The sequence below is a fragment of the Ambystoma mexicanum genome, chromosome 3p (assembly GCF_040938575.1).
Source record: "Ambystoma mexicanum isolate Mex_15411 chromosome 3p, UKY_AmexF1_1, whole genome shotgun sequence".
NCBI classification, from domain to species: Eukaryota; Metazoa; Chordata; class Amphibia; order Caudata; family Ambystomatidae; genus Ambystoma; species Ambystoma mexicanum.
This window is the reverse complement of record NC_090925.1, coordinates 199940554-199966583: the sequence shown is the minus strand read 5'-3', so window position 1 is coordinate 199966583 and position 26030 is coordinate 199940554. Positions and strand designations below refer to the sequence as shown.

The following is a 26030-nucleotide window of genomic DNA, read 5'->3' as shown; positions in this document are numbered from 1 at the left end:
CCTTATTGACAACCAGGTTGGCTGCTATTGCTTGTGTCGATCTTCCTCGTGATCCTTGGCATCGACAAGTTCACACCCAAGCAACACAATTAGTTAATTAGATTAAAAGGCCTTCCTTTTTGCGTTTCGACCACCTGATGGTGCACCTGGTAATTGGTCATGAGCTCAGTGGATACTCTCAAGGTCAAGATAGCTCTCAGAAATGGGAGGAGCTTTGTTCGATCCCTGACACGCTGGCGCCCCCACCATGCTGCCCCATCGCTGGCCTAAATTTAAGTGCACCTCTCAGGAACCTTTAGGGCAGGCCGGTTTTGCACTTGAATAGCTTGGGCAATGTGTTGCGCTTTACAAAGATAGCCAGTCTATGACACCAGAAGCTTTTAGGGATGGCCTGCCTATTACGCTTAGAAATATGAGAGTAGCCTATATGTTGCACTTAGACGATTTGAGTTAGCCAAGGAAATGACACACAAGGCATATGCAGGTAGCCTTGCATTGCATTAAGAAGACTTCTTGATTGTACCCTGTCTACAGCACTTAGAAAGGTATAGGGACTCCTATTGCATCTAGAAGGTATAGGAGGACGGAATGTGTACAGCACTTGATGATTGTGAGGACAGCCATTCTATTGTGCGTAGAAGATGCATTAGGAAAGCCTGTCTATTTTCACTGTGCCTTGGTATTGCACCTAGAAGATATATTTATAATGCGCTTACTCCCCAGAGGAGTCTAAGCGATGACCCCGGTATTGAACCTGTTGCTCCGTGTCGTCTTGCTTCTAAGGCGAGCGTGTTGCCCCTGAGCTATCCTCCCAAGACTACATGTTAGCCTATCCATTGCGCTAAGATTTATGAGGACAGCCAATTAACTGCACGTACAAGATATATGCAGGCATCCTTCAAATTGCACCTAGAATTATATATGCTGGTAGCCTGTCTATTGCACTTGAAGGATTTGAGGGTAGGCTATCTATTAGACGATTTGACCAAACGGCTACATCAAAGACAAAGTTCCATCTGGGCCATTCACGCACCACCTCGGTGGACATCTGCCGCACGAATGGCTACCCTCCCACGCACATAGGAATGCAGCGATGACCTACGACAAAATGTGGTCTAGCTGGACACATAACAAGTCTCTCTTGAACTCGAACACTCTCCTGAACACCTCCGCACCCATCCACATGCCTGACCTTCATGGGTTCCTTACTGGAGCTCGGCCAGCCCACCTAACTTCATAATCCCCGCCAAATGTATACATGCATTCTAAGCCTCTGTCAATTTCCCCATACCTTGCACTTCGATCCCCAAGGGCGTTCGCACCACAAGCACGTTGAGGCCATATTAATGGGATAAAGGCGCTATATAAATGACAAACTACTACTTGTAAATCGTTGAACATTTTAGCGAATTCACGAAGATACACACATCTGCTCGGCCAACTCGGCGCGAACTATACTTGAAGGTCAACAATTTGCATATCTATTTTAAGGCTCAACATTGGGGGGGCGCTGTTACTTGCCTGCCAGAGAAAGGGGGCAGGGATGTAGCTGCAACAACTAGGGATGCCGCAGGGACTGCAGACCATGCAGCTCTGGCCTGTGGGGAATGTACAAAGAGCGCCCCATGTGGCCACTGAGGTCTGGCGACACTGCATTATTCTTTGTATTTACCTCCAAGTGGATTACCTTCCCTCTATGCCGAGGCTCTTCCCATGGAACCTTGGCTAGCCTCCGCTAGGGGTCCTCGCCCCCCAAACCCCACCATGTAGCAGTTGGTCTGGCGTTTACGCCTGAAGTCGTTGTTCTGGGGTTATGCTTGTGCTCCAGGTGCCCCTTGAACTGCTGCTGGTGGTTGTGTCCAGGGAACTTCACCATCAATCGGTCTTGCTCCGAGCTGTGCCTTCAGGAGGCCTTTAAACAACTGGCAATGCCTCCCTTCCTCTGTGCCAAAGCCAGCGCCACCAAACAATTGTTGCTTCAAGCTTATAATTACCAAATGCACATACATCCACGGAGAATCTGTTTTATAATTAAATCTTCATCGGCCCAGATCACGTAGCAAAAAACTTTATCCAGCGAGTTGCAATGTGGACCTGCTCCACTGTATCTTTTTAACTGGTGTGAAGCAAAATCTTTAGTGTTGTGCATTGCATCACTTTCAGGCCACATGGCTATTTTAAACACACACAATTATGCTATTTGCAAGTCCTCTAAGCGCCTCTTAGGGTAAGCATACGGCAGGCAGGCAGAGTGACTCCTGAATGCTCGGCGCACATCAGTCTGGGAGGGCCTACGCCAAGAGGCTTGGAGGGCAGAGTGCCTGATGCCGATTTTAGGGAATGCAGATTTGCATGGGCACACTGCTGCCGACCAGAGGCTGATGTGGACAGTGCCATTAGTACAAACGAGCGCCTCAGATGGGATGCCAGCCATTAGGTAAAGGGCAAAAGCTGTAGTAGTCTACAATCCAACACATTCCTTGACAATGCAGGTGGGGTTCCAGAGGCCTGCTTCTGTGTAAACCCTGTTTTTGTTCACGGGCTCTATATTCGGGTGTGTAGGGAAGTCGTGATGTTTTGGCTGATGTTGGCAAGCGGGATGAAGGTATATGAAGGGTTTGCTAAATGGTTTGGCTCTTTATTACTGGGGCAGTGCTCTTAAGGGGCCAGTGACGAATAACATTGTTAAAGGGCTTGGCAAAATGTCTGTGGCAATAGAACTCTTTCCGGGTAACCTATGACCCTATGTTCCTATTAATGTGCGTATTGTCCGTGTTGCTTATGATTCTCAGCCAAAAACTCTTCCCCGCGACGATCTTAACGATGTACAGTTTTTTTTTTTTTTTTCTTCAAATGAACTGCCTTCAATCACTGGTACAGGAACCTGTTTAGGAAGCGGTAACGGTGGTCTACACATTCTTTCTAGCAGGAAAGAGCTCAAAGGTTGCCTTGTCTTTTAATTTCCATTAATGCGTTTTCTAATAATTGCCCAGAGGGCGCTGAAGCTACAGCGTGGGCCTTTCCTCTCGCTCCCATGTCCTTTCAAGTGTTTCCCATGCCGCATTGACATTTCAATGGGAGATTCACTTTTTAGAACGATGTTGAACATGAAAGGTGGGCTACCACGCCATCATCTGAATGATTCCTGAATGTTTTGTTGCAGTTTTCACACGTGTCTAAACTGGAATCTGACTTGTCCTTTTTGCCTGCGCTGTGATAACTTGCCTTTTTAAGCATTCTGAGAATGGTCACAAAACAGTGTGGCGGTTTGCTTGTGGTTTTTTTGGCTTGTTAATGTCATGCCGATTTTCATGTGCTAATGTTCCCTTTACTTTAATATATTTATAAAGCGTACCACATGACCCTGGGGCATAAGGGCGCAGACAGAATAAAACTGTAAAAATAACATAGTCCTACAATACCGAGCACATAGTCTATAGCAATGAAAGAAAGCACCAGTACTTCAGTGCAGCCGTAGGAAAGCATCATCAGACCAGCAAGTCTTCAACTTCTTTCTGCACATTGCAATCGATCTTAATTCCGTAAGATCGGGAGGGGTGGCATTCCAAGCCCTAGCAGCAACCACAAAGAATGCACATTTCTTCACTTGGGCTAGTTGCAGGCTGGTATTTTGAGTTGACTGGTGTTTCCTCTCTTTACTCACCAGTACGTCACTCGGATATAGAGGGCTGAGCCCAAGCAAACCTATATGCGTAATCCGCAATAGGTGGAAATTAATTCTTGCCTCCTATAAGCAGGCAGTGTAGATTACGCCTGGCGTCGGATACCTGATCTCCCCTCTGAAAACTTGTGATCACTCTCGCCGCATTATTCTGTATGGTTTGAAGCGGAGTGCATTCTGATTTGGCTATACCCACAAGCAAGCTGCTACAATAATCCGTTTTTGACCCAATTCTAGCTCTTGCCACAGTTTCACAATTGGCTCTAGAGATGAATGGACGAAGCTGTACCAGCAGTTTAATATAATATGCAGAAGAGACCAGGCTACTCACCTGGGCCCTCATGTTCAAATTCTGATACAAATGCACCCCCCAACGTTGTGACTGTCTTTAGTTCTGATGTTGCATCCAGCAACTTGGAAGTGCCAGTTTACGTATGTTTGTCTCAACTCAGTCTTTTTTTAATAAAGTTCCAGACCATTATTAAGCTTCCAGGATTGGATAGATCCATCTATCTTATGAATGTTTTTTTTTCATCATTTTTATACTTAACCAGACTGAGGGCTGACACGTTACGTGTCATCAGAATTATTGGTAAAAGCAACATTATTATCTTCCAGTAGGTTAAAGGCACAGTAAAAATGTTAGAGAGTGTTGAACAGGCCCCATGAGGCAACCTTACTGCAGACTATGCACCATTGGTTACTCAAAGAGAATAACTATCTGAGAAACCAGCCACTTCCCTCCACCTGGTGACCAACAAGACATGGTCCACCAGGTCAAAGGCGGCGGAAAAGGTCCAACCACAGAAGTAGAGCAGTCTGCCCCTTGCCCATAATCTGAAGCCGTCTAGATTTCAAATCTAATCAAGCCGTTTCTGTGCCATGGCTCTCCCTAAAACCGGACTGCCACCTATTTAAGATCCCATTTGCATTCAGATGTCACAACTTGCCTCTATGCCACACGATCCTGGCTTACAACACATTACCGGCCTATCACTAATACGCCTTTTTCTGCTGGTGTGTTTGGGCACATGCCAGGCTTCGTAAGTAGGGGAAGTAATCCAAGCATTCGTAAAGAGGCATTTGCATAGCAATCGGCAAGGGAGAGCATGCTTTTATTACTATTGCAGGGCATGCATCACCCTTACATGCTGTTGGTTTAAGATTGTTGAGAGTGCAAGGAGGGGAGGAGGGACAGTCTGAGTGGAGGGACAATGCAAGGGTGACCATAAAGCTGGAGCCATCACAATTTTCCTGCACCCATTTTGCGTCTTGAAATGCTGCTCCCATCCCACAGAGTGGGATCAACACATTGCTTGAGTTGATGTACAAGAGAAGTGGCCAGCGCGCTAGTGTGTGGGAGGTGAGCTGCGCCTTGCTTTCATTGTAAGGTGTTGATTTTTGTTTCTGCTACTCCTCCCCACCCCTATAAGTTCTAATTGCTCTTTTCTCATTTTCAGGCCACTGGACGCAGCACCCGAAGGTCTTTGTCATCTTGCGTGTCGCAAACATCAGGAACGCTATGGGTTCTGCCGGCAGTAAGCAGCCAATTACCCCTGCCAGGCCTCTGCGTAACAAGCATCTCTCTCATGTGTCGGATCCTCGCTCTCCCACTTCTGGCATTCCGCGCACTCCTATTGAGGTGTGTGCTCAATTTGGGGGTGGCTGGTTTTGAGAAGGATGGGGTGATGTTGGGAATGGTGAGGTGAAGTGATGTAGTTGCTTGTCTGACCTAAACTGCTTCTATATGCCAGAAGGGAAACTTCAGAGGTGAGAACTATGCAAGTGAGCTCTGCTAGGTACTTGGCGGTAAAGCCTTCAAGTTTGGGGCATGCTCCTTAGATACCTCTGGGTTTGGAGTGCTATATAAATTAACCAAACGGTGCTTACCGAGCAATGGCAATAAGGCACTAGTTGAACATGACAGTTAGCATTGTTTGAGGATTGCTACAACAATACGCAATGTTAAAAGGTTGTTAAACATTTCAAAATCCCAGTTTCCCCCCACAGTGGTTAGTTCTGCATAGCCCACGTGTCCTTTAAGTGCTCTACACTTACAGTTCGCCCTGTGGTGGGTTTGTGAATAATCAGAAAAATGAAAGAATATACGACTGAGGCAATTGCTCAAAGAAGAATCCCTTTGTCTGCCTGGAGGTGTTGCACAACCATGCAGGGCTGTAAACAAAGTCTTGAAGTCATAATTCTGCAAGCAATTTATACAGGTAGGTTAACCATTCCCCCACCTAATTCCTTCACTTACACAACCTTGTTCAACGAGGACATTTTATTAGTGCTCTGTTTAAGCAGAAGACAGCTGTGTTTGCAAAACCCAAGATGTTGTCCAGCTGCCCTCCCAAAAGAAACATCACATACCTTACAAAATGGATGCCACTGAAATCAAAATGGCTGACTGCACAAACTATAAAAGGCCAGTCGCCTTTTTTTCTCGGTGGTTCTCCTACAGGTGCATCCTAACTGGCTCGTCGCCCTTTCGCGCCTAGAACCACTTGTGTACAGGCGTATTTTATCGTATCATATATATTCCTCAAAGGCTTGATCTACCTCCTGTCATTACTGAGCTAAGGGGGCACCCATCCCAAGTGTGAAGTATGGACATGTTCTCTTCTTAGCGTGAAATTGCAGCTGTGACCAAGTTCTGCGTGGAGACCAGAAATCCGGATAAAAACCACGGTCGAAAAGGGCAGTGTGTCTGGTCCTATAACTCTGCTGCCATCTGCAAAGAAGGGCATCTTTTTTTTTTTTTTTTTTGGAACTGGCTGCTAAATCGTTATGGAATGCCTTAGAGTCCCTGAACCTCTCAAGTGGAGTATGCCATGGCCTATTGTCAATTTCGTGACCGATATCCATAATCTTTTTGTGGTAACTGTTGATCCAGCTTGGCTTGTCATCCAGATGCATCCAAATACCTTTTTTTTACTGCATTTCCATAGCAAAAGAAATAATCTTATGGCTTGAAATGGAACACATTCAAAATGAAGTTGTTCGGCATGTGAGGAACGGTCCTATTTCATTCAGGCCTTGAGATTCCATAGGAGCACCAAGCTCTGACAGTGGCTGTGTGTAAGTAGTTGGCGTGTTCTTTTCTCATCTTGCTGGCCACTGGTGATCTGAACTGTTATGTCACTGGAGATTCATGGGGCTCTAGGAATGGAGACCCCCCCCCCCCTACAGGGGCTTTGCTGAAGTACCCTGGAACCTCATTCTGCTTCCGTGCATCCACGCAAAGGTGAATATGCTGCCAAAAGTCCTGATTGCCGCCACCCAGCTAAGTGGGGCTGGATCCTTGAGCCCTGCAGGTTTACTGTGGCAACAAGTGATTATTTTTTTTTTTTTCTTCCCCCCATCCCACCTACTCCCATACCCCAAACCTCCACTGCAACAGTAGTCTTAAGGTCCTGGGGGTGGTGTCCAAAGAACCCGGATTACACCCAAAGACCTTTCCAGAGCATGGGCCATCACCTCGGGTAAGTGCACTGGGAAAAGCTCGAACTCCCTCTGCCTTTTGTAGTACCCGCATCCCCAGTGTGCCCACTTTACCTGAACCGACTTCCATTACATGGTGGTCAAGCATAAGTGCCCTGCAGTATGGCTGCTTCCTTCTAAGTCTGGGACGCTGTTGCTGCTCAGGATTAGGAGGCTTGTTATCCTGAAAGGAGACATCTGAGTAGTTGCACTGTTTACCGACTCCGATGACGGACCACAAAACCCGTGCTTTCCTTTGCGGGATACTGGCAAACGCCAACTCTGAGGACACCTCTTACCCCCATCTCTGGAAAGTGGAGATTCTTTAGACCTCAAGGCAATAACTACCAGTGTGGTATGAATATCTGGCTGGAGTTTTGTCCCTTTGGTTCTTGATCAGGAAGAGGTGTTTTTGTTTGCCGGAGAGCGTCCACCCATGCAGAAATACGTATTGTCTCTCTAGCAATGCCACCAATCCGACTTCAGATTCGAGAACATCTGCTGGAAGTTTACATTTTTTTTTTTGTTGTTTATTTATGCACATTGAGCATATGGCTCACGATTGCATATTGCCCACGTTCTAGGGAGTTTTTCAATGTGCTGTTCTCCACAGCCTGGCTCGCTTGATGCGTGTGCAGTTTGGTCTTTGCAGCTGTATCTGTTTCACAAGAAAAGCCTGCACATAATGTTTTTGAATGATTGTTGCATTCCCTACGGTTCCCTGCATGCAATTACTCTGCTTCCTGTGTGTTGTTGTTGTTGTGGTGGTGGTGAGGAGTGTGCGTACGCCTTGTTCCCTGTATGGATTCTTTAGGTTCCTGCCCAGTTTTGGTCTCTCTGCATCCGTTCCTACAATTCACTAATAGATTGTGAGTTCAGTCTGCACCAGGGTTGTTCTTTTCTCATTTTGCTGCTTCATTAAATGTACTACAAATCCCAGCATATATTTACCTGGTTATGTGTTACCACTGCTGCTTTGATTTACCCGCAGTTGCATTTGTTTCAATGTGATTTCCTTGAAACTGTGGTTACTGCACCCATCCGCCCCCCCTCCTTCCTGCTTCCCTGTTTTTTCTATGTTTAACTTGATCTCCTTGCATGTCAATGTTTCTTTGTTTCATTTGTCTTCTACCGGGTTACGACGCCCCACTCCCCTCCCCCCCCTTTATTAACCTAGTATTTCACCTTGCAACCGTGCCAACGTCTTTGGTGCGTCCTCGAACCTTTCCTCTCATGCTTCCAATTTTATCTTGGTTCTCCAAATTGTTACTAGTGATCTCTGTCCCCATTCGGTATCACGAGTTCCAGGCTCTCGTCGTTTTTGCGGTCTTGGGGATGTGGTTCAGGATTCTTGCACTGTTCTCTTGAGCTTTTTCTTGGGACCGGTTTGGCGCCTTGGTTTCTGCCCTGTTGTACTCCTTCTCCTACTAAGCCCGTTTGTGATGGCTCACCGCTCCTATGGGGATGAAACCTCTTCTGTCTGGCCATTCTCAGAGTATCCGGCCTCCGTCTCCTTGTGCTTCCCCTTCTGGTTACCTTGAGTCAGAACTCTGCCTACTAAAATGAGCTGTTGGATGGTGCTTACCATTGTCTTGGTTTTGTGAGAAACCTAGGGTATCTCACCAGCTAGTCCCTGGGAAGATAAATATTTTCTCGTTCTCTTCCCCAGACCCACCCCCAGCCCTTGAGGGCCCAGTGCTGGACAGTCTTCAGGGAGTGTGGGTGTGAGAGAGCCAATTTTCAGATGTGGCACAACTACTTGAGCAGAGCCAAGGGCAATGGACCCTAAACACCAAGGCTTTCCTACTGGAGGTGGTTGCCTCTGACGGACAGTGAAAGACGTGTAGAGAAGGCCAGATCCCACAAGTGAAGATTGCATTGTGTTTCAAGGACGCCAGCGACACTCCCTGGTGAACGGAAGAGTGAGGAGGTGGGGTTAAGCCTGTAGTACTAACCTTGACTCTGAAAGCGCCAAACAAGAAAGAAGCACACACAGCTGATGAGATGGCAAACGACCTGAGAGACCGGTGTGTGTGTGTTAAACTGAATCAAGTAGCACATACTATCACAAGTCAAGGCTGCACGCGTGTGGATGAACACGCGGAAAGGCAGACCCAAACTGAAATACAGCTGCAAGATAAGCAATACTAAGTAACGGAGTGGTCCGGTGAAACAAGTAGCCCATTCAAAAGTCTCTGTGAAAAGTGCATTGTTTGAAGCTAAAAGGGCGACCAAACGGCAAGAGTGAAAGTAAATGGTGAACGTTGAGGTCAGAGTGGTCCTGCGGTGGTCAGTAAGCAAAAAACACGCACATTCGAAAAACTTTGACATCTGAAAGTGGTCTGAGCCCGATTTAAGGGAGACCCGAACTGCAACTTGGTGTGAACTGTATCGTAAGGTCATGGAAGAGACTGGTTGCTGTGATTGAGGCGTCGAGGTGCATGTTGAAATCGCCTATGAGAAGGTGTTTAGAGGTGGTTGTGAGTAGAGGGGACGGGAAATCGGCCCATTCAGAGAGGAAGAGGGTGGTAGATCCAGGTGGCTTGTAGATGATGGCAGAGGAGGAGGAGCTGCAAGTATTCTTTCTAAGTAGTCTTCTGAGAAGTAATTAATTTATGGCTTCTGGAAATGTGCTCTTGGTGAAATAAAAAATGTCTAACTAAATGTGCCTTTGCCCACTCGCTTTATTATCACTAAAGTCCTGTTCCTACAAACCGTTGTCATGCCTATACAAAAAACAAATTTGTTGGCTTTGCCAGTTTCCTTTTTTTTCAGGCTCTGCTGGTTCTCTGGCTTTCTCGTGATGCGACCATAAGTGACACTACTTGATGCGACGAATTCACAACACACCCCATCATCTGTGGCATTTTAGCACCATACGATTTCCACATGAACTGCACCACCGTTGTTTTCTGTAAACCCTATGCACTGGCTGCCAGCTTGGGGGCGGGGCGTCCATTCTTTATGATGATTCCAATTAGATCTTAAGGCTCTTTAATGGGACACTCACTCTAGTTCTATTATTTTGGTTCCTTGATTTTGCCAAGAGGCAATGATCTGTAGGGTGTGAGGCTAAGCTAATTGGATGCCTTACTTCCCTGACACTTCTTTGGCTTTAGAATCAACTTAGATTAATTTGTGTACAGTTGGCTTCAAATGAACATGTTCTCTTTCTGTGGTCAAAGCGGACGTGGAAACCACCATATTGCTCGATAAAGCAACCTGGCAGTGGCATTGTTTCTATAAATACGTTGGGCAAAGCATGTATAATTCACCCCCTTAAAATGGGCAATGGCACAACCGATGATGAATATCTGCAGAATTATTCAGTTGCATTCCATGGATTACAAATGCGTCTGTGCTGGTGTGGAACACAAGGTGGAGGAACACTGTTGGTGAGATCCATGATCTACTAAGAAGAACATTTTGAGGAGTTGGCAGAATTGTCAACATACTATGCTCATCAATGGAGGTGATGAAGCTGTTAAGAAGGCAAAGAGACAAGCGGATTCAATTTTACGTTAATGTTTTAATCAGTTAGTGCTATGCAGTTGCAGCATCCTACATTTGGTTATCAAGCTGGAGGCCTAGAGGAAGTCTTCAGAGGAACGACAAGGGGGGCATGTCCTTGCGTGCCTAGTTCACCACTGCCGTCTCTGCCGCGATTAGGATAGTGGTTGTGTTTTGGCAGGGTTTGGGCAGAAAATATCATTTTGTTTTTCTGGCATACAAAAATCGGTTCAAATGTTACCACTTTCTTCTGTAAAGAGTAGCACAGCCCTCTTCTCTATTGGGGTGGGGAGTAGCTTTAGCTCTAGGGATACAAGAGTAACATTCTCTCCTTTGCTTTTATGTTCTGTGATACTGGATGGAGCATCTGTTCCCCAGAGCAATGGTACCGCGTGCCTTTTGTTCATGCATTCGAGGCCTAGATTTAAGGTGCACTGTTGCTGAAACCATTCCCCCTCGGGGTGGCGTTTCCCCAACCTCAGTCGTACCTGCAGCCTTTTATTTTGACATGCACATTTCTCGGTTTAATGGCCCAATATTCCTCCTGAGTCAGGGCCTGTGTAGGAGTGGGAAGACCTCGCTTCAGAAAGTCTCTAGTCGGTCACTTCTAACCCGTGGGCCCAGTTCCCTGTGTTGGTAGGAATGCCTTTTGCAACCAGTGAAAATGTACTTGTTCATAGCATTTGCTCTACAATAGCAAGTGTCAGCAATTGGCAGGGGTATAGCTCAGCATGACTCCCCTTCCCATGCACCCCCTCCAACAATCGGGAATCCCCGACCATCGGGTTCCAAAGCAACATACACCACACTCGAACAAAGAGGAAACCTAGGCCAGTGTCCAGAGGTCTGTAACTCCAGTGCAAGAGGCTCTTCTCTCCGCAAGGATATGCTTCCATTTCTACCGTGAATGTGTGTGGGTGGAACCTGACCAATCCATATCGACATATTGAAGCAAAAGATGAGGCAGTTGTCTCCATAGCTTCGGATTCTCCAGGATTGTATTTGATGGACAGAGGAGACTACCGCAATGCTCTGCCTGAGCACACAAGGATGTAGATCACCCATCCGTACTGGGCAGTGAGCCAACACATGTCTGAGACCACTCCCTTGATTAAAGCTTGCGATTAAAAAAGCTCGGCCTGTTGCATTACGCTTGCACAAAAGAGGGCTTTTTCAACATCCGTTATTTTCTGCTGTACATGTCGACCATTTTGAAGGCTATTACTGTACTTTGCATAGTATTGTTGAGGTCTCATTTTGCTGATACAACCTGATAATAAATACTCCATGGAACAGTAGACACCGTGCAGGAAACAAAAAACGTCTATTTAACCCCTTGCAGCTGTGAGAGGTAATTCAACAGCAGCCCTGCTCTGTGTGGAGTTGAGAACTGGAGTTTCATTTTTATACTCTTGACACACACATTAACTTCTTCATTGATTACATTTTGGGGCACATCAAATCAACTAATTGATACGAAGATCTATAGTCTCCGTACATCCGCGTGATATTACTGGCTAACATGGGTCCTGAAACTGAAATCCACCCCACCCACTTCTGACATGACATCCTGACCTCTCCCTCCCCTCAATTGCATCACCGCATTATAGCTGCAAGCTAAGATTTACCTGAATTTTGTTTTGCTTGAAAATAAAACGAGGCAGTTCATAGTACTCGTGCCCGTGCACATTAGACCATTGTCTGCCTGCGCTCTGATTGGTTCCCTGTAACTCCCTAGCTCTTCCCTTAATCCTGTGCCAAGTCTAGTTATAAAAAAGCTCTGCTGAGATTGTATTTTCTACTATTTATGAACAGATCTGTTATTTCTGTGATTTCAGCATTGCATGCTTCTGTAAGTCTTGAGGATTTTATGAATTTAAAAGGCTTACTGTAGCTTCCATTTTGGAAAAGATGGCTGCCCCTTACTATTGCATTTCTATGTTGGTGAGCTATACCCGCATGCTATTAGTGTTGCATTCAGCATATATATTGCTTATGTTATGTTCTTCATGTATAAATGGATGCCGTTAATATTCTTTGTGTATAACTGCATATTTCACCTAATGCTTTTCCTTCATGGTGAGGGCATATGTGCTTCATGTCTAGTCGGTGCATGCACATGTTTTGTCATAACATTAGTTTGGTTACTCGTGCCATCTTCTGCTTAGATTGTGTCCATTTCCTGCTGTACCTGTCTGGGATAAGGGTGGTACGGATGTCTGTGAGTCACGTTTCTCACCTGTGCCATGTTTAGCTGGGGGAGGGCTATAAACTATGGGTGAACTATTCATCTGCCCCTTCATTTTATGTGGCCTCTTTACTGAACCCAAATCCCTTTATATACTAACTATAGCTTGTCCTGTATTCAACTGTGAATCAGAAGGGCACAATATGCAAATTCTGCAACCCATGGGACCGGACTACTAGGCTATGTCCACCCTTACCCGCTTAAGCCTTCCTGGGCCTTTTTTGTGTGTGTGTGTGTGTGTGGTCCTTTGGGGACTCGCCTTGTGCTTATGCTTTCTGCTCATCTCTGCTGAAGAGGGTGATCTAATGTGCATGTGCTTGCATCCTGGAGGTTATTATATGGCTTCACTCACAATCTCCATGCATCTTCTCCCAGGTCGAGCAGTCCTCCACTCGCGTGACCCCTCGGGCTGCTGAGGAAGATGGCCAAGAGGTATCGGGCCCCTGTACCGCTGACCCTCGTTCTCCAACCCACGGCATCCAACGCACTCCCTTGAAACCCACTGTGACTGGTAAGTGTCCATTCTTTCCACTTTATTATCTATACCGCTGTTTATCTCCCCATACCCCACGTACCCCCTTAACGAAGAAAGGGTGGTGGCTTCCTTTGGTTATCCTAGTGTCACTGTTGATGGGAATGACTTGGTTCTCTATTCACTCGTTCGTTCTCTCCCCTTCCAGAAACCCTGCAAAACTTAGTCAAGCAACTCAGTCAAGCTTTTGCCTACGAGGATGAGGCTCAGCTCGGTATAGACCAAGAGGACCAGGAACCCCTGCATGGTTTTGAGGCAGAGGTTGATGAGAACTCAAAACCTCTACTGGAGACCGAGGAGGAAGTGGAGAGAATTCTGCAAGCGTCGGAGGACCAGCAAGCCCCAGACCTGCAACAAATTGAAGAGATCACACTTTCTTCAAACCGCACGAAGCTGGCTGCTGAACAAGCCACCGGAACCAGTCCAGGATTATTGCAGGGCAGAGCTGAACAGCATCAGACCACAGCCTCCCCAGAAGAGGTGGAGCTGGCCATGGGCCTCTTGCGACTTGCAGATGTTGCTGGATCAGTTGAGGACACGCCCACTGAGGCCTCTGCAGAAATCGCAGATATAAGTTGCTTGCAACGGGTAGATCTGGGGTTACCAGCTGAGAACATGGAGCCTGATTTCTCATTAGAGACTGTGGAGCAGGCCTGCGACCGCGTTCCTCTGGCAGACAGTGATTTCGCTGCCGAGGAAAGCAAGCGGAAGATTTCGCGGGAGGAAGAGGTGGAACTGGCTCTCGGCCTTTTGAGGCTTGCGGATGTGAGCAAACTAGCTGACGAAAATGATCCCAATGTCTTGTGTGAAAAAGTCTCTGTACAAACTAAGAGTGTGGTAGAAGATGCCTACGAAGCCAAAAAGATGCCATGCACCCTTGCAGCAGGGTTTGTGGAACAAATCTGCATCAGTGGGCAAGATAAAAAGGCGATGCCTCAGGAACAAGGCTTGAAAAGCATACACATTGATGCAGAGGAGTGGAAAAACACTGACGCTGTGCCTCGAACGCGTCTACCATCCTCACCCAGCAGCAGGCCTACTGGTACGTCATTTCTTATCCTTGTTAATTCATAGGGCACCTTCCATGGGGGCGGGGCATGGTGGGAATTACCATCCGTGGAGGTAAAGAGTTTAGTTACTAGTCCTTACGACCATACATTCTTGCCCTCTGCACAGTTTCTCACCGTTTACCCACAGAGCAACTGGTTGCCCAGACCCCGTTCTATTCTGGCTTCTTAGGACCACACTGTCTTTCTGGCACGGGACCATTCTGCATTCCCGCCATCCCACTTTATGTCGCTGTTTGAACATTGCTTCTCCTACACAGGTATTCCGTTGGGATTCAAAGCAGTGGCTCCATGTTCAGGGCGGAAACAGTTAATACAAAAAGCCTTTAAACATTCCACTTAAAACTAGGTAGTGGGGTTGGATGCAAAAAATATGTGGAGACAGAAAAAGATTGGCTATCCTTTTCAGTGCACTACAGAATGTATGGAGGAAAGCATTCAGAGTCCAGTAAAAGTTCAGTCTGATTCCACAGCAAAGTGGCAGGGTGACTCTCCAGAAATGGACACGCACAGAGCCTTGCACCCCTGATGATCCAGAACTCAAAGATGGTTTCGTCTGCTCTTCCCAAGGTTGAGTAGGTGCACTTCCATGATCAGGTGAGTGTCACACTTTCGTCTCTGCTTCCCCTCTTCCTGCATCTCTTTTCAAAATAAATAGAATAGATGTTTGCAGATCACTTCAGTTTTAGTTGATCCGGTGGCAATGAGGGATTGAGGGCAAGGGATGGAGGTGTGGGGTGAGTGAAAGGGGCTTAATGGTATTGCTTCCTGCTCTGCCCGCCCCAAGGAATGGTTTTTTCTAAACCCTTCTGAACAATGAGAGCTGCATTTTAACTACCTTCCAAGGTCAGGTGGGGCAAGCTGTCCTATGACCAGGATTATGTCCTTAAACGAAAGTTCGTCTATTCACTGCAAAAAGATCATCTTCGATTCCCTTTGTAAATTCACCTTGTCTTGCACCTGCTATTGCGTAGGTCTCAAAACTAATATGGAGGGCAGACATGCACGCATGTGGCCAAAAGGTCTGTGTTCTTGAACTATGTAAATCCTACAGAAAGAAAAGTTGACTTTTTCATCGTATAACACGCTTTAAAGGCATTAAAGTAGAAACTAGTGTTTTTCAATCTTTAATTCCCAACCTGCCCCTTGTTTAATCCTAATCCATGACTGCAAGCAACAGAAAATGGCTTGTAGTAGCGTCCTCTAATTGTTTGGTTTCTTTTGTAACTATGCATTTAGAATTGTGTAATTTTATTTATAAATTCCTATATGGCGCGCGCGCACACACAACAAAATATAGTGTTGCTGGTCGCTTAGGTGATCAAGGAGGGGTGAAGAGCTGGAGGCCACACAGCCGGGGATGAACCAGTTTGGAGTAGTTTCGAACTGAAGGACGGCATTAGCCGGTCAATCTGGAAAAGGAAGCCCGGCGGGAGAGGGCCACAAATTTAAGTAATCCTAAAATTAACATCTAATTCATAAAGCCTTTTACCTGCAAATGTGTTGTGCAATTGCACACATTGATATGGGTTCGCATGCATTATCTAAAGTTGATTCAGGCCCCTATAATTTGAGGTAGACCAGTTCTAGTAGATTGTCATGTTTGTTGAACCATTGTTTGAACATGGTCCGGAAAGCCTTATAATTGTGGTCATTTGAGGCACCTAAAATCATCTCTGGTTTGAGGATACTGCCGGGCTAGTTAAGATTCCTTGTCCTCTCTTCCTTGTAGCCTGTGATCACTTGCGGAGGGCGATGGTTGAACCATTTAGATTAACTCATTAGACGGGTTTGTCCTCAAATTAGCACACTGAAAAACACCAACAGTAAATGCAGAAAAGTCCAGTCATGATGTTAATTTAGTTTTTCTTTTAAAAAGTGTTTTTGCTCCATGCTAAAAAGCATGACCAACGGTAAAATGGAAGGATGAAAGAATTGGGGGTGGGGGGGTGGAAGGGGAGATTTTCAGGTGAACCGTTAAATTGTATTTCAAACGCTGATTGGGCAAAGGATTGTCACGCAGAGTAGGAGAACCATGTGTTGGTGCCATTTGGGCATCGGAGGTTTATAACGTACGCTGACTTCAGCCCATCTAGAGGGTAGTTCCTACAGATGATTGGGGGGGGGGGGGACCCTGCGATTCTGCCTCTCCTGCTGGAGTGTGCGTTGTGGCAAAGCCTCTGCATCGCTGCTCCATGGCCTAGTTCCTTTCCCTGGCACCCCAGTGATTCACGACCTGTACTGGCTTGGAGAGTGATGGTTCTATGCCAGGTAGATGACTACTCTGCTCACTTTTCCTGGGGGTAGCCTACTTTTTCCTTCTTCCTCTTATCAGTCCATACAGCCTATTCCACTTGATCGACTCCACATTGGTGGCTTTGAACTGATTAAGTCTGTACAGTGCAGCTTGCCACTTTGATACCAACATAAAAGTAAAACTGCAATTCGAGGACACTGCAATAAATCTTTTTAGCAGTTTTTTTTTTGTTTTTGTTTTCAGTGACTTTTTCAAATAGGGATTTCTTTACTCCATGCATATTTGTTAATGTTCATATTTTTCAAAATATGTGCAGAAATGATTGGATATTTTAATTTATACGTTTTGTTAATGAGGTTGGAAGTCGGGGCAGGGCTAATGACTGGCACCTCTTATATGGTAGTCATGTCTTTCTTGTCCATTAAATTCCAAGAGGAGCACATACCCTAATGTGGATTATGGAGCCTTGCTACTCCTTTACTTGTCTACCCCACTGGGAGGGGGCGGAGGGGTGTTTTGTGTATAGGAGTAGCTGGTGGTAGGGGATGCTATTGACCTCTGATTTCTTGCCTCCTTCCCCCCTCTGCAGGCGGAAAACAGCTCCGACAAAGACCCCGAAAGGCAACTGGAAAAGTGCTTTCGATGTCGACGAACAATGGACGGTCCCCCTTGAAGATCCTTGGAGATGATAATTCCCCCAGCACCATCGCCCACAGACAGGTGATCTATGTAGTAATCCCTCTGTGGAGAACCGCCGGTGGAGATCTGTAGTAAATTTGCAGGATTTACAATCCCAATGGATTGAGCACGCCCTGCTGAAACTAGTGTGTACACCTCTGCTCGCCGTTTCCAATCTGAGTGGTCCGACTCCTTTTCTGTTTGTTCTTTATGAGTTGGATAAAACAAGCTTACAAAAAACGTAACCAGAGGGACTAAATCATTAAAGAAAATGCCATTTTCTTGTTTTTAGACGAACATTCAACTTTTCACATTACAAAAAATAGTATTAAATACATTTGTAGAAAAAGGTGACTCCTGAATTATAAAGAAACAAAACCCTGCTCTTTCAACACTTTAGAACCTCGATAGTCAAACGGACTTCATGCCCAGGTATCGTTCTCTCCCAGAAATTCATGGAGGACAACCACGACCCCTGTCCACGAAGTCCCAGGCCCCAAGTGCCACTACAGACGATCATTATGTGCTTTAGTGTCTGAATTCCTGATTTGGCACACAAAAGGCAAAGGTTATCCTCGCATACATGCTTGTATCGTATGAACTGGATTCTCGCGTGGGCAATCAATTCAGACGAAATCTTAGAAGTTTTGTTCGCCAACGTGACTTACGGAATCGCCTGAAATATGTGGGCAGATGGCCTCTGGGTTTATCGTGTAAAGACCACGACCGTGCTAGGGATGGGCTGCTCATCTCAGAATTTCTATAAATCCAATCCATCCTTTTTAGAGATTCTTTCTAGTTTAAAGGATTCATAACTAGATCATTTTCAGTGCGCTCGCACTTCTGCAGGATCCCCATTACATCCATCTTCAACCCTGTTAGAAAGTCTCTAATATCTTCATACAGAGAATGCTTTTGCGGAGCAAGTATCTGCCTATATAGTGAGATAACCATCCAGTCTATTTGAAATCACACGGACTGTAGGCCTAACTCAGACCCCAGGCAAGCTATGGAAAAACTGAGTCAGATTTAACACCTACTTCCACAATTTCCCATCTAGTCCAGTCCAGTCTGTTACTCTGGCTTATGGATTTGAGGCCAATCCATACATCAAGCATGGGATTACCTTGCCTATATAGAACTGTACCAGGGGTTGAGGGGGCCAAGGATAATTTGCAATAAACCTGGAATAGTTTCTTCATTTGACAAGATAACGGGACTAGTTTACCCTCAAATTCCAAGACTAGTTGAGCCATTGTGGGAAAAGTGAAACCTAAATATGTTAGTTCATTAACCACTGGAGTCTTTTGCTCATTCAGTGTCCAGCTGAAGACTGGTGCATGCTTAAGAGGTCTTTTGAATTTCACTATATTCGATTTGGCAGGATTTATCTCCTTTAACCTTGCTTAGTTTCCTAGAGCTACTAACATGTGCTGGAGACCTATGGGGGGAGCGGTGGGGTCGATAGTGTAGCAGGACTATGTCTGCATAGGCTATCCAGTTAATTCTTTCTGTACTTCTCTTCAGACCGACCAGAGCAGACTGCTAAATGCAGGTTAAAGCGACAGGGCAATTATGCACCCCAGCCGCACCCCTCTCTGTCAAGAATGGTGCAGACAGATTCCCCTGCATAGCTAATCTTTCTTGCAGCTGGGAGCGTTAATGAAGATCTACAATGATCGCCAACAATGACCTGGGTAAGCCCCATTGTTTCAATTTCCCTACATGCGCTCCCTATTTATTTTTTTTAAAAAAATTATTTTGAGAATAAACAATACAAACCAAACTTGCAGCATTAAGTACAATAGAACCGTAAACCTCAATTAACACCCGTTACTGCTCCCCAATCTCCCCCCCCCGCTCAAGAGCTTATCAACCTTTCGGTTCTGTATCCGCTACGTGTGGCTGGGTGTCGCTTCCTTCCGAAGCTGCAGAGTCAACTGCCGTGCCAAACAGTCCTGTAATTAACATCCTCCAAGCCGTCAGGTTACCTACATCTTCCTCCCCGCAATTGCTACATGCCTCCTGCCATACCACCGTTTCAGCCTCCGCCCATTTTTGCAAGTCCCGCCACCATACCGCTATCCGTGGCTTGTGGCATTGCTTCCAGCTCATGGCTATCCTTCTTTTAGCAAGCACATACGCCAGGTCCCTCAGTTTCCCAAGATGTTTTGTGTTCCGTGGTCTGGGAAACCCTCCCAGCAGGCAGGCCCAGGCCGTATCTATATTTAGCGGGACCCCTTTGTCTGCTAGTTTCCGTGCCACTTCCCCCCCCCAAAAAGCTTCAATCACTGGGCAGGACCAGAACATGTGTGTCATGTCTGCGTCTTCCTCATCGCATTTCGGACCTGCTTGTCTTCCTGCGTTGGCAAACTTGGATATTCTTTTTGGGGTCATATAGGCTCTATGCGTAATGTATAGCTGTATTTGCTGCAATCTAGCATTCCTGGACACTTTCTTATGGTATCCCATGGCCCGTTCCCACATCCCATCGGTCAACTGCGCCCCCACCTCCGCTTCCCAGTCCAACCTCAAGTCCATAAAGTCCTTCCCCACCCGGGTCATCACCACCTCGTATAGTCTAGAGATCTCGTGCCCTCCCTCCGATATGTCATATATCGTTCCAATTAGAGCGTCTGGTTCTTCCGCCAGCACAGTCTCCGGCCAGGTTTTACAGATGGTCTGCACCAGCCTAAGATACGTAACATATTGGCCCCCATGCAACTCTGTCTCTTCTCCCAGGTCTTCGAATTCTTTAATAGCCCTTTCTTGCCATATATCTCCCAATGTGGCCAGCCCAACCGGTTCCCAATAGGTCCTGATTATCATCCTAAGCTGGCTGTCGCCCTTAGTTAAGGCAACTAGCGGCACCTGTGGGGAACACGGGTACGGGCTCTCCATCAATTGGCATGCTCTGCGCCACATCTTCCACCCAAGCAACAACCTACTCGGGTGTTCATTCAGTTCAAGTCTAGGAACCCAGATGATCTCTTTTGTAAAACGGGGCGCAGTCCTGCCCAACCAGCGTAGATGCAGGAGTTTCTTCATCAGAAAGCCATTTAATTACATATTGCAATTGGCTGGCTACATAATAGGCCTCAAAGTTCGGCAGCTTGATGCCCCCTTTATCATGGAAGTTCTGTAGCTTCCATAGCGCCACTCTATTGCGGGTGCCGTGCCACAGGAAGTCCCTACACATGCTGTTAAGTTTGGCAAAGAACTTCTTGGGTATCAGGTATGGTATATTACTGAAAAAGTGCAACAGCCTAGGCAGGACCACCATCTTGAGCATCGCCCCCCGCCCCATCATCGCCAGCGGCAGCTTCTCCCAAAACTTCATGTTCGTGCGGATTTCCTTCACAGCCACCTCGGTATTGTGCAAGTGTTCCCCCTCCACAGTGTGATATACATCTATTCCGAGGTAGCGGAAAGAATCAGCTGCCCAAGGCACGGACAACACTGGCAATCGTTCCAGAGGGACTCCTGTGTAGCTCCCTAATGGAAACATGCTCGATTTTCAGGGGTTTACCGCTATGCCGGACAGTTCCGCATACTTTTCCATGACCTCTAGAATGTACTGGAGATTTTCCTCCGGATATTTTAAATACAGTAACAAATCGTCAGCATATTAGGTGTTTCTCTCCTCCCACTTCAATGCCAACCAGGTCATATTATTGTCTGAGGTACACTGCTAAAGGCTCCAGGGCTAGAATGTATAACATCGGGGACCAGGGGCACCCTTGTCTGGTGCCTCTACTGAGTTGCCACCTCTTAGATATCACTGATCCCGTACGCACTCTGGCCAGTGGTTCGCTGTACAACAATTCCGCCCACCTAACGTAACCCGGCCCCTTCCCGTATTCCTCCAGGGCCGCCATTAACCATGGCCACTTCACCGAATCAAAAGCCTTGACTGCGTCTAGGGACACCACCACCACCATCTCTTCATCGCTTCTGTTCCCCTCTTCAATCACCCGGTGGAGTCGCCTGTGTTGTGAGTTATATTTCTATTGGGGACATAGCCTGTCTGATCCGGGTGTATCAATTTACTGATGACCCTTCGTAGCCTATTAGCTAGGACCGCCGTCAGGATCTTGCTGTCCTGGTTCAACATTGACAGCGGCCTATACGAGCCGCAACAATGCCCCGGTCTGTTGGGCTTGGGGAGCGGTACGATTAGTGCTTCTCTAAGCGTATCCGATAGCCGACCCTTCTCAAAAGACTCATTAAACATCTCTAGCATAGGGGGGAGTACCTCTGCCCTATATACTCTATAAAACTCGCTCGGGAATCCGTCCGTGCCCGGGGTCTTGCAGGTGGGCAGCTGTTTCACCACCTCCTCTAGTTCATCCAGGGTAATGGGTGCGTCTAGTTCCTCCCTTTCTTCGTCACTAATCCTAGGTAGTTCCATGACTTTCAATGTTTCTCTGATCTCTTCCTGGTCTTCCCCCTCCCCTGTCCTCATATAGTATTCTGTAATAGTCAAAAAATGCCTCATTGACTCCTTCCTGGGTGTCAACCTCCTCCCCGTTCTCTCTAGTTATTATCCTAATCGGGGGCCTGGGGGTTTCGCTCTTATATAACCACGCCAGCAAGCGGCCAGTTTTTGTCCCCACCCGCATGTTGCCTCTCGACATATTTTCTATAGTTCAGGTTGCAGAGCCTTTCCCAAAGCTCCGCACACCTTTGCTGCAGCTCGAGTACTAGTTCCGCGTCCCCTCCTGCCCTGTCGCTTTCGCGCTCCAGTTGCTTCTCCGCCTTCTCTAGTTCTGTCAGAACCCCACCTTGCAGGCCCTTTGACTTGGAAATGGCAGTACCCCGCAACACAACCTTGAAAGCCTCCCAGAGTGTGCTCGCTGAATCCACACTGCCCGTGTTCACCTCAAAGTACTGCAAGATCGCATCCCTGATGTCCTCCCTGAAGACTGAGTCTCTAAGCGCCTCGGAGGTATCCGCGCCCTAGGTCAGCACCAGGGGCGAGTGGTCCGACAGGACCCTTGCACTATATTCTATTTGGGTGGTCTCTATCACCACATCTGGCGTGGCAAAAAAATAATCCAATCTCGTATGTAAGTGTTGCGGAGCAGAGTAGTGAGAGTACTGCGTGGCATTAGGGTGTTTCAGTCTCCAAGCATCTGCCAACCCAAAGTCCTCCAGTAATGCCTGTAATACCCTGGCCGCCGGGGTGGGCCGATCAATCATCTCATCAGACCTGTCTGCCTTTGGGTCGAGCACGCAGTTAAAGTCCCCTCCCCAAATAATCGCTACCCCCACACACGCGCCCAGGTGGGTACATAGGGTTCTGAAGTACGTGGCAGTGTTTTGGTTGGGGGCATATGTATTGATAATGCACTCCTCTTTGTTCTCTACCAAGGCCCTCAGCATGACCAGCCTGCCCTCCGTGTCCACCACCTCCTGTATGAGTCTGAGCGGAACATGCGGTGCCACTCAGATCAGCACTCCCCTAGCATAGGCAGAGTACGGAGAGCCCACTACTGTGCCTCTCCACTTTTTCCCCACCAGTTCCAACTTCTGTTGGGTCAGGTGTGTCTCCTGCAGCAGCGCAATGTCAATCCTCTGTCTTTTAAGGTACATCATGACCTTGTTCCTTTTTAAATAGCTGTTAAGTCCCCTGACATTCCAGGTGACGATCTTAAGGTCTCCCATGGCACATGCGTATCTTCCTGTTTCCCATGTAGCGACTCCCCTTTGCCCACGTGATACAGATAGCCTCTCGTTCTAGTAGCTCCTCGTACCAGCTCAAACCCCCTTTAACTATGTACACAGCAAAACCCCAACTTCCCGTCCCTTCCCCAACATCACACACCCCAACTGCTGCCCAGCTCCAGCTTCGGAGCTCGGGCACCCCCACATCTAGCCCCGCAAGCACCGATCGATGCACAGAGCTCAGTAGGGTGAGGTCGCCCTAATGGCCACCCAACTAAAGCTATCGTGGGGTAAGAAGAATCGTTCCGTAAGGCTCCCGTTAAGTAAACATTAATCACAGTGCCCATGACAAACAGTGCAATCATCTGACCTTCTCTACCGAAGGTTTCACAAACAACTATATCCAAGTCCCAAATGCCATGCCATCTTGCGACGCCATTTTCATTCCTCCCGTATCTCTTCCGAGCCCTTCCTCGTCCGAACTTCTGACTCCTGGGGGCATCCTTGTGCATCGAGTCATCCCATGGCATCCTCCGGTCTCAAAAAACAGAGTTTTATGTGCATGAATGACCTTCAATTTTGCGGGATAAAGTAACATATATTTGTGGGCTGCCTCTCTGTCTCCGCTTTACTGACCCGAAATTCATGCGGCTGCGCTGTACAGTCAGGGTATAATCCGGGTAAGCCGTGATGTTTGCCGCTCCTCGTATGATCGTTCCTCCTTTTCGAAAGTGTTCCAGTATCCTCTCCCGGTCGCGGTAGTTGAGAATTTTAGCAATGATAGGCCTAGGCGGGTTCCCCGGCGGCGGCCTCCTCGTTGGGGCTCTGTGTGCCCTCTCTACTGCGAATCCTTGGGATAGGGCTCCTCCGGGTATCTCTTGTAATAACATGGATTCGATGAATTCCGTAGGGTCACGGCCCTCCATCCCCTCCGGCAGGCCCACGATGCGGATGTTATTGCGACGGGCTCGTCCTTCCGCCTCCTCTGCTCTGCTCTCCAGGTTGCCCACTCTTTGTATCAGGGCGTGCAAGTCGGCTTTATGGGAGTTACAATCCGCAGTATTCGGGCCGACTTCCTTCTCAAGGGACTCTGTGCGCTCCGCCAAGGCCCTGACATCCTGTCGGAGCAGGTTAACGTCTTCTTGAACCTCTCCGACCTTGAGGTCCAGCGCCGTTTTTAGTTCGGTGACGGCCAGTTCAAGCTTAGATTCCCAGGCTGCCCTTAGGTCTGCAATCGCCGCCAGGATTTCTTGATTGGTGCCCGAAGTCATCGTGCCGCTCGCGGCCAGCGCATCCTTGCTCTTGGTGGTGTCCTGGCCCGGGGACGTCCTAGTGAAGTCATCCAGGGTGGGCTGTTTCGCCTTCGGCCGCACCGTCCTATTCGACATGACCCAGGGAATCTGTAGTCTGCTCAAGTGACAAATGTGCGCGCAGTGCGCCTCCTCCGCTGGTTCACCGTGCGGCTCACTTCTTCCTTTGTTCCGGACCCTGGTCGGCCATTTTGTGTCACCCTGCGTCCCCGGTGTCCTTATCTCATCCGCACCGATCTCCGTCGTCGTCACTCCTGCACCATCCAGAAGTTCACCATGCGTAGCCCACACATTCACACACCGGCATGTGTTTCGTCAGCGGTCCGTCCTAACGCACTTGTTTGCCCGGATCATTGCAGGATCTCGGGAGCTCCTCCAGAACGCGTCCTCCTACATGGCTCTCGTAGCCACGCCCCTCCGTATTTATTGTGTCTCGAGCTTTCAACAGGATGGGGCCACACCTGAAAGAGCTGCTGCAAAATTACTCATAATCGGACCATTCAGGGAGGTGGAAAGACGCCTATGAAGCCCTATTTGGTGTCTGTACAGGATCGCTCTGCCCACAGACCACGAATCCAGTTATCCCAATATCAACCCGGCAAAAAAAATGTTGCTGTCCGTGTCCAGAAGGGCGACCGGGTGGTACCTTACTGGGTCTGCCCTTCTAGATGGGGACCAGAATAGCCAAGCGCCAAGATTTTGGCAGGCGCTTTTTCTTCACCATCTCTGAAGGTCAGTAGCACTCTAGACCATAGATCTATGTCCGACTTGTGTATTTGATTAGTTAGGCCATTAGGACCTGCGGCCCTAGGGGAGAAGAATTTAGAAATCAATTCAGCTATTATTTCCCTAGTCGGATGTAATGACCATGACATGCCAGGCGGGAGCTCAAACGCCAAAGCTTTCCTATAAAGGTTCGTCAGATAAACCTGGCAAGATATTTCCATTACTACATTGCTTTGCATACTACTGAGTCAGAGCTCTGCAAGTGACCAAACATTACGGGAGTTGGCCTGTCTCAACACTCGACATCATTTCCCCATTCCTTTAATGGTGCAGGTACCTTTGAGACTTTGACCAGTTTTTGTAATCATTACGCAGTTTCCTGAGATCATGCATAAACACTGACGTACCAAGACATTTATTTTTCAAAGCCCTTATGCCCTGCCTCAACTCTTTCCGGGTCGATATAAGATCATCAAAGATATGTGTATGGTACAGCCTTTACTGACTTCCATTAGTCTTCGGAGAATTAAAGTGCCATAGAAATTCTGGGAAATTGAGGGATCACACACAAGTCTCCACTCTGAATCGGAAACAGTATCAAAAGAGAATTGCAGGCTAGGATTTAAGCCAGCACCCCCTCCCCCTTTCAAATTTCACAATCCGTTTCTGTCATTATTTGCACTGAGGGCAACTCCCAAACCGATCCTCTGATAGAAATAATCGATAGTTGACGCTTCGCAGCCCCTTTCCCAGGCTATCGCTGGAGGCATGTCTCACTCTATATTCTCATTCGCCATAAGTAGGTCCCATTCCATTTTATGGTTTTAATTTGTTTAACTTCCATTGATGCCTTCCTGTTTAAATGTTTTA

At 47.3% G+C, this 26030-nt stretch overlaps 1 protein-coding gene across 1 annotated transcript in view; it reads left to right on the top strand.

The window, feature by feature from the left end:
• The window catches only part of CDCA3 (cell division cycle associated 3), a 42114-nt gene that overhangs the window by 15030 nt on the left and 1054 nt on the right, over nt 1–26030 (top strand). The window contains exons 2-5 of the mRNA XM_069650635.1: nt 5143–5324; nt 13299–13434; nt 13604–14497; nt 17369–17499. Of these exons, the coding sequence (XP_069506736.1) occupies nt 5205–5324; nt 13299–13434; nt 13604–14497; nt 17369–17499 (1281 nt within the window). The 5' untranslated portion in view covers nt 5143–5204. The remainder of the gene's footprint in view (nt 1–5142; nt 5325–13298; nt 13435–13603; nt 14498–17368; nt 17500–26030) is intronic.